Below are 9,133 nucleotides of genomic sequence, written 5' to 3' on the forward strand. Positions count from 1 at the left end.
TGTAAGATGTTACTCCGCCTTCAACGAAGAAGTATTTCTAATAGAGCTTTTTCGACGTCTTAGATTAACGATCACTTAGGTTGTAACCAAGTAAATCCAGTCTTCTTACTTTTTTTCTTTAGTTGTTCCTTTTTTTATGCACTTCATTTTTGTTTAATTTAATTGTGTTATCTAACTAAGTTGAAAAATCGAGAAAGTGATTATTTTTATTTTACAGACAATTCATCCTCCTTTTGCCGGTCGCATGATACCAACATATGCAACTTAACAATCTCAGAAATTGGAGAGGAGATGATCAATAACCGTGCGAGTGATTAAGTAACTACATCTTAGATCGCCCGTCGCCACTGGAATCTTCAATCGAGGGCAGACTACAACAATAGGGGGTGAGGTTGAGGTGAGCGGAAGAAAATGAGTTAGCAGACACCGATGGAAGTGAGAGCAAGAAGTGCAGAAGAGGACTCTGAGAGTGAGAGTGGATAGACATGAGGTGTTGTGACGTAGAGACAGAACTGATGATGAAACAACTGAGCCGGCTCGTAATCCTTCTGGTACTGAGGAGAACTAGAGAAGGAACTGCCGTTGTGGTATGTGGAGAGGAGAAGTGATAACATTTAGTATAAAAAATTTAAAATGTATAGTTATTTTTTAAACCAAAAAATGCCCTCCCCCCTTCAAATTTGTGATCTCGAGACACTTAGCTCGCGAATTATACAAAAAGTCTGGACCTGGTCATGAGAGTGGATGATTTTATGAGTTTTTTTTTTTAATATCGATTTAGATAATAGTCGATTAATTATGACATATCAGTCAAGTTGACGTTAACTGGTATTAACCGAATTGATCTAATCGGTTCAATTGAATTTTAGATTTTTTTTATAATAGATTTAGCTTTCGATCGTGTTTTTCTGTAATTATATTGTATAGGGAGACATCAGTTTTGACTATTCTTTGATTTATTTTTTTTTTGTAAAATCTTGAATCTATTAGAACAATAAGTAATTTATGAAAGTTAGTTGATAAAATATAGTTGGCCCTTCTCTTATGGTTTGGATTATAAAAAAATCCACGCCCGGTGGGACTCGAACCCACAATCGCCTGATTAGAAGTCAGACGCCTTATCCATTAGGCCACGGGCGCTATGTTGTTTATCGATAGTATGTTTTATATCTTTACTCTATTAAAACAATAAGTAATTTATGAAAGTTAATTGGTAAAATATAGTTGCCCTACTGGTTTGGATTATAAAAAATTGCACGCCCGGTGGGATTCGAACCCACAATCGCCTGATTAGAAGTCAGACGCCTTATCCATTAGGCCACGGGCGCCAGATTGATTATCAACTATATGTTTTATATCTTGGATCAATTAAAACAATAAGTAATTTATGAAAGTTACTTGGTAAAATATAGCTGCCCTTTTCTGGTTTGGATTATAAAAAATTTCCACGCCCGGTGGGACTCGAACCCACAATCGCCTGATTAGAAGTCAGACGCCTTATCCATTAGGCCACGGGCGCCAGTTTGTTTATTAACTGTATGTTTTACTTATATTTAATGTAATAAACTGTGAGAGCACTAACAACATGAGCACTAATCTAAGGCACGTGGAATGGAAGTCGCGAAACGACAAAGACAGTACACTGCACGCGTTAAAATCCTAATTATTCTAAAAAATATATCTAAATTACTCTAAAGTTATAATAATTATATTTTATAAAAATATTTCCATTTACTTCATCATAACTCATTTAATTCGCTCAATTAGGTCGATGGAGTCAAATTGTGAAATAAGTTGAATCGATTGGGCAGGATAAATAAAAGCTAATGCATTCGGTCTATTAGAGGACTAGCCCACCTAACGAGATGTATTGCCGTATAGGCGAGTCAATCAAGTAAACTAATAAGGTTAATCATGCTAAACATGTCAAATTGGTGATTCGAATAAATCGTCGAGGCGATCAAGCCAGTCCAACCAATTTGAGTCGATTGAGGAGGCATCCGATAATTTCAAATAATCTAGTCGATCTGAGCAATCATTCGAAAATAGACAAGGTGGGGGCGAATGACCTAATAAGTCAATTAGTAAAATCATAACCTGACTTCGATTGGAAAGATGCTTAAAATTACTACATCATCCGTGCCGGTCCAGTCGTCGAAGACAAACCCGAGCCAACACATGCATTTGACGTCGTCCAAGTATAACTGACCCATCGAGATGACATGAACATGGGCACGCACGGCACGGTACGGCACGACTGCAGGTAGCGTTTGCCTATTCCAATTTTGAACTCCCTCCGAGTCGAAACAAATGCATGAGCATTACACGAATCGCATAGCTAACAACCCAATATTGTTGCAGATCGATGGATGCACAGGACCATCATTCGAAATCACCTGATTTAATTCAGACTTTCTCATGATGATGGAAACACGAGGAAATGGTGAAAGGAGACGAAGGAAGCAGGTGGAAACTGTCGACAATAATTGATCGAAAACACCCAAAATTATATTCCATTCTTGTTTTTTTTTTCTTTTCTTTTATTTAGCAACTTATCAAATAACGTCCTTTGGTACGTATCGGGCAGCTATGCACAGTGAGAGTTGGAATTCTTTAACAACTCTTTTAACCAAACATATGCAAATCATTTAATCTTTTCATTTCATTTTTTTTAAAAAAAACTGAGAAGAAATGTATAGGTAGCAACTGCCTGACGTACGATAATTCTGAAGAATTGACGCAGCATGATTTGGTACCATCCGCCTACCAACTTTTACCAACTTCTAACTACAACATCATTCTTCACCTGCGAATAATTCAATTAGAATTAAATAGTTATTGTTTGAGCTAGATTAGGCCCTATCAGTCCCTCTGGGACGGTAGGATGATAGAATGTTGGCACATTAAATTCTAGTGTTTAAGCATGTCTTCTTTTCTATCTTAGTCATTGCACTAATGGTTAATAGTTATCCGTAATTTATCTTTTCTATGTTGACTTAAATATGAATTGACAGAGATACTAAGTGTGAACAAATTAGCTTTTGCTACATTAGATTAGGCCCTATCAATATAATTTTTTTTTATACTAGAAATTAATTTGACAGACCTTATACAACTTCATTAATTCTGGGTAGATGATCTAGTTCATTCCGTCCATCAAGTAAATCAAGAAAGCATGATGGAGAGACATCTTTTTATAATAAAAAGTAATTATACTCACTCCAAATGTCCCCAGTGCCCTCGCCAATCTGTCTCAGGGCCAACACGGAGGAGATAAATCACGAGCAGATAGCCTTTGAAATAACGACTAGCACATAAGGGAGGTATTTATCTCGGCTTTGTCGAGATTTGAATCCCAGATCTCATGATGGCAACATCTCATCTGCTAGCCACTAGACCCATCCGAAGGGGCACTCATCTCCCATCCTTGATGCATCCTTTGGTAGCTTGATGATGCATGACCAACATAGTAACTTTCAATGTATCGTATCTTTTGACTCGATATTTGATTACGCATGTAAAATTTAAAGATCTATATTTATTCGTATGTAAAATTTAAAGATCTATATTTATTATGAGGATTCGTAATCGTTAAATTTCAAATTCAAAAAATATCATTTAGAACATCTCAGAAGATCTAAATTTCTTTGTTTTTAGTAATTATTATTTTTATAATATTTCAGATATTTTTAATATCTCATATATTTATGAATTAAAGTTTACCTATATAATCTCATATTTAACTGAAAAATCTAGAACACGGCAGATTTATTTATGTTTTATTTTCGATGGATTTTTTTCTTCAATTTTCTTTTCTCGTCGGTTCGCATGCATCACTTGATCGGCGATGATAGAGATGTCACTGTGATCTTTACGTTATGGAGTGTATGGAATTCTAAGGTGAACTATTGTGGAATTTTAAGAGTTTCTCAACAGAAGAACACAACTGCTGCGAGAAAATTCTCAATTATTTTAGGCCACAATTCATGTGAGATATCTCGTACCATACATTGTCTATCTCCTTTTACAATTAAAAAAACAAAAAGGTTATCATGATCTTCAGGTCAACGAAGTCAACGCTTTAGGTGCCCCAAGTCTCTTGACTTTTGAGAAGTTGTTAAGACTGATTATGACACATTTAAATAGCTATTGTCATTTATTTTTCTAAATTAATATTTATCATGAAAAACAGAGGAGGAGGAAGAAGAGGAGGGGTGATAAAATGACATTCTTTAAACTACGGAGTGAAGTGAAAATTTTTAGGGGCAAAGATGAAAAAGTTGGAGAATTAGTAAGCTTCATCCTAAATGATTAGTAGTTGATGAAGGAAGCAAATACAGAGCTCAGCTTCTCTCACTAGAGGACAAACCTCCGACCATGGCAGAATCTCTACCAAAACACTCGACAACCACTGCATTAACTAGTTAATTTTCCTACCAAACCTCCAGAAACTGAGACAAATCATGGTTAGCAATCCCGCTAAGATCGCACATCCACCCAAAATTTGTTTTGTTTTTTGTTCTTTTATCTCATCGATCCGTAGTAGCCATCGCCACGGCCGCTTGAGCTCGCGCGGTAGCAGCTGCACGCCTCGCCGCCGCGAAACCCGAGCTGGTAGCAGAAACAAATGGTCGAAGACGCCGCCGGAGAACTCGCCGCGACCTCCGCCGAAGTCGCGAACGGCCGCGAAGGGAGGCGGAGGCTTATGGTGAGGTCGAGGTCGCCGCCGTCGTCCACGCTGCTGCTCTGCTCCTCCTCCGCGGCGGTGTCGACGTCGTTGGACGAGGCGCCGCTGGCGAGCGGGCGGTGAGTCTGCGGGTCGATGCCCCGGGAGATGAGCTTGCGCTTGATGTGTGAGTTCCAGTAGTTCTTAATCTCGTTGTCCGTCCTCCCCGGCAACCGCCCGGCGATCACCGACCATCTGCCGAAACAGAATCATCCAACCAATTCGTCTCCCAAAACCCCCCTAAAATGAAAAAACGTACTTGTTTCCTATCAGAGCGTGGAGATTGATGATGAGTTCGTCCTCTTCCTCGGTAAAGTTACCGCGCTTGAGGTCCGGCCGGAGGTAGTTCATCCACCGGAGCCTGCAGCTCTTTCCGCAGCGCAAAAGGCCTATATAAAGAATTCGAGTCTCAGTTCACGACAAATCCACCATTCTCCAAGAATCGAATGAATTACCTGCAGCCTTAGGCAGTGATCTCCAGCATCCTTCGCCATGAGTGTTTATGTAGGCAATCAGTCTCTCGTCCTCTTCCTTGGTCCAAGCTCCTCTGTTGGTGTGAGCTTGCTCGCAACAAGGAGACCTGCCCATGGCTGCGGGAGTGGAGATTGAAAACGGAATAGGAGGAGGAGGAGAAGGAGAGCGAGTTCTTATATGGGGAATGGGATCGTGGGCGATAGGGAGCAGGTTGTAATCTGCAACTGCTACTCGGTCCAATGTTTTTTGACCGAGTTGTTACAGGCGGTTTGGACCGGCGCATTTAAAATCGGGGACCGGCGCATCACAGAGCCAGAAATTAAGAGAAAGAAAGAGGACGGTCGCATTTAAAACCGGGGACCGACTTGTCACTCAGCCGGGAATTGCTAGAAAGAAAGAAAGAGGACGAGGAGAATAAGATTAGGGCATTGGTGGCTGCACACTAACTCCTACTGCATCTGAATTCTGGAGTTGGATTCTCATCGAAGTGGGTAGCCGCGTGTCGATTTGGTGGTACAGTTTGTGTACCTTTTTGTGTTTTTGTTTTTGGGAATATTATTTCGTCGTTTAAGTTTACTGACTTTTCAATTTGTAGCCGTTTGTATCTGAGGAGCAAAATCTTACTGCATACATATTTCTTCTTTCTTCACCGGCCTGATCTGACGTGGGCATAAAAACAATTTAGATGGATATCGTAATCAAAATCTAGTATAGTATTCGAAACAGTTTATATTAGAAATTTTTATATAATAAAATTTTGATATATCCATCTATACTGAAATTAAAAGAAAAAAAATAATATTTATCCAATTGATGGGTTTACTAAAATATAAGAGGTGTTCATTAAAATTAATAAATTATTGTCTAAAGCCTAAGTAAAATACTATTTAAAGATGGGAGTAGAAAGGAAACAAATTTAAATTTTAAAAAAAAAATTGAGACAAAATAAAGAGAAAAGTTAAAAAAAAATGAAAAATACAATTGCAGTTGTGCGAGGTCACCACACGAGGGTGACCTTGTGTGGGAAAGTTATCGTCCTCAGGACGTAACGTAGACGGTGGACACATGACATCTCTAACGTAATATCAAGGGTTGATTCTCATAAACTGATTATATAAGATTTATCTTACTATACGATTAACGCATGTGTACCTATATTTATCTCTCTCTATACCTGTGGGGTCAGCACTAGAGGGCTATTAAAATAGCGGATCAATCTTCATGTGCGGAAGTCGACACACAAGGTGACGTCATGCCAATCGATAGCACTCACGTGGGGCCGCCCCTTGGTCTATAGTTGTATGAGTCTCGATCGTAACTAAATGAATCGGGAGAAATTAGATATAGTTGGAGAGAGAAAAAAATTATCTCATTTGAGCGGACTACCAAATAATAAAAAATTATTTCACGGATATATTCATAAATGTATCTACGGTAGAAGAAATGAAAATAATTCACTCTCTGTTACTAAATAAATATGAAAAATCACTAGGAGAAAAAAAAAGTTCATCTGCGACCTAAAATGATCCGAAATCTTATTATTTTGGTCGATAATATGTGTTACTGGCCAAAAAAAAAAAAAAAAAAAAAAATTCCATCAGGGCTTGGATAAAATAATCATTGGACTATATATATATTCCACGGCTATTATCTTGGCCAATAATTCTTTTTTAAAAATTGACCAAATAAATTGTTGATAATTATTTTAAAAAATAATAGCCAAATATATATTTGACTAGTAATTTTTTAAAACAAATTATTGGTAAATTTTTAAAAAAATTACTGGCCAAATATATATTTGATTAGTATTTTTTTTATAAAATATAAATATATATATTTGATCTATAATATAATTTTAATTAAGTTATCAATCCAAATATATTTTCTTATTATTTGATCATACATCGAATGCACAGTGGCACATGGTCCCTAGTGGAAGTAGGTTTTCCTCCTCAATCCTTTTCACCGTTATGGGAGTCATGGAAATAGGTCTTGTTAGATATAATTATCCCTATTAGATGGATTTATTTGTAAGTTGTATATATGAATATGATTTGAATCTTTTAAAGTGATTTAACTCATGCTTATTGGATTCAGTTATTAGATGTAGATCATGTATGTGTAGAACTTTTAATCTGTATCTATTATCATCTATACGATGATAATAGATATTCAGTATATATATGGACTTATAGTCCCACATTTATAATTATCTATCGGATGATAATAGATGTGTATTATATAATGGGTTGGTTTCCAGAGGATTAGAGAATCTTTGAGACGTCTCTTCTTTCCCTAGAGGATTCGGCGCCGTCAACCCTAACTCCTCCGGAAGGCCAACCTTCTTCTTCTTCCGCAGGAGGATTATTAGATCGACGAGTTCTACATGAAGAATAATGACAATTCCGCTGCATTCAGGTTCTTTGTAATTACAGTATTTACTTTCTTATGCTATATTCTTGATGAAATGAAGATCCATGCTCATATGTTCTTGTTTTTCTTATTCGAATTCTTATTTTGATTCTCTAGAATTCATGCGGCTTAGGTTTTTTACTAGAACCATCAATTGATATCAGAGACAAGTTTCTATTTCATTGTTTTCATTGACAATAAAGTTTAAATTTTCGTCGATTTATTGTGTGTATGCTAGATCAATTTTTCTTAGTTAATACACATTTTTAATCATCGAAAATCATTTAAGAGAAAACTATGATATACTTGTTTTTCGAGTTTTTCGTGTTTCTACAAAGAATACGAAAAATGATAAAAATTGTCACAATTTAACCTAATTTTAAGTAAAATTACAATGGTTCAATCAATTGTTTTGGTTAAACAATTGATTGCCGAGTCTAAAATTTTGAATAGAAACGATTGAAACTCAATCGATTAACAGCTTTAAACTCGTAACTATGTTAATTATCAATCAATTAAAATTATTTAATTTTAATCGATTGATTATCTACTGTTTCAATTAATTTTTTTTAATCGATTCGATTAAGTTTACTGTTAATCGATTAAAAAAAACACCGTTTCAACGAAACAATGTTTCAATAAAAAAATAAAACACGATTTCAAAATAATACTATTTCAAAAAAATTTGAAACAGTGCCAAAAAAAAATTAAATATTTCATGCGTAAAGAATATATATGTTTTTTTTGAAACACTTGTTTCAACTTGAATGCTCCAATATAAACAGTAAAATTAATTAATTAATTAATATTAAATAATCCGTTTTAATTATGAAACTTAAAGAAAACTTGAGTTATATAATCCTGTAGTCGCATATAGTAGACTTTCAGATCGATTGGGATAATCGATTAATAAGTCTAATTTTAGGAGGCGTTTGGTTTAGGGGAATAAGAGTGGGGAATGGGAATGAGAATCATTGATTGTTATTGTTAATGTTTGGATTATAGGAATAGGAATGTAAATAAGGGAATGAATCCTTGAAATTGGGTAATAACTCATTCCCATGTATCTCCCCTTCAATGAGTCATTACCCTATTTTCATCAATCAAAATATTCCCTTATTCCAAAAATACCTTTGAGCTAAAACTAAAATTTTCTCCCTTAATATCAAATATCAAAATATATTTATTTATTTTTTCTTTCATATCACTTCTCTCTCGTTCTCTCTCATCATATTTTCTCTCTCGTCATTTTATCACACATTTTCTCTCTCCTATCACACTCTCTTTCTTTTTTTTTTCTCATTACACTTTCTTTCTCATCATATTTTCTCTCTCCTCAATCTCTTCATCGTACTCTCTTCCTTTTTTTTTTTCTCATCATACTTTCTCTCTCCTCAATCTCTCCCATCACATTCTCTCATCACACTTTCTCTCTCCTCAATCTCTCTTGTCACACTCCCTCTTTTTTTTCCTCAACACACTTTCTCTCTCATCATACTTTCTCCCTCATCATACTTTCTC

General features: G+C 35.9%; 1 protein-coding gene and 3 non-coding genes across 4 annotated transcripts; all 4 read right to left on the minus strand.

Annotated features, from left to right (window-relative positions):
- Positions 1–1,067: 1,067 nt before the first annotated feature.
- Positions 1,068–1,140, minus strand: TRNAR-UCU. The gene has a single exon. It is a non-coding gene; the product is annotated as a tRNA-Arg (tRNA).
- A 115-nt stretch (positions 1,141–1,255) lies between these two features.
- Positions 1,256–1,328, minus strand: TRNAR-UCU. Its single transcript has one exon. It is a non-coding gene; the product is annotated as a tRNA-Arg (tRNA).
- A 118-nt stretch (positions 1,329–1,446) lies between these two features.
- On the minus strand, positions 1,447–1,519 carry TRNAR-UCU. Its single transcript has one exon. It is a non-coding gene; the product is annotated as a tRNA-Arg (tRNA).
- A 2,783-nt stretch (positions 1,520–4,302) lies between these two features.
- On the minus strand, positions 4,303–5,407 carry LOC122034499 (myb-related protein 308-like). The gene is made up of 3 exons (XM_042593778.1): positions 5,182–5,407; positions 4,986–5,115; positions 4,303–4,921 (listed from the first exon to the last, which is right to left on the minus strand). The coding sequence occupies exons 1-3, from the start codon at positions 5,312–5,314 to the stop codon at positions 4,525–4,527; spliced, it is 660 nt and encodes a 219-aa protein (XP_042449712.1). The 5' UTR covers positions 5,315–5,407; the 3' UTR covers positions 4,303–4,524.
- Between the last annotated feature and the right edge of the window lie 3,726 nt (positions 5,408–9,133).

Source organism: Zingiber officinale, chromosome 11B, assembly GCF_018446385.1.
Source record: "Zingiber officinale cultivar Zhangliang chromosome 11B, Zo_v1.1, whole genome shotgun sequence".
Taxonomy (NCBI): domain Eukaryota; kingdom Viridiplantae; phylum Streptophyta; class Magnoliopsida; order Zingiberales; family Zingiberaceae; genus Zingiber; species Zingiber officinale.

Excerpts from the sequence above, each read along its gene's own strand:
- LOC122034499 (XM_042593778.1), bottom strand. The coding sequence starts at position 5,314 with ATGGGCAGGTCTCCTTGTTGCGAGCAAGCTCACACCAACAGAGGAGCT. Across the intron at positions 5,116-5,181 it reads ATCACTGCCTAAGGCTGCAG|GCCTTTTGCGCTGCGGAAAG; the intron begins GTAATTCATTCG and ends TTCTTTATATAG. Across the intron at positions 4,922-4,985 it reads CACGCTCTGATAGGAAACAA|ATGGTCGGTGATCGCCGGGC; the intron begins GTACGTTTTTTC and ends CTGTTTCGGCAG.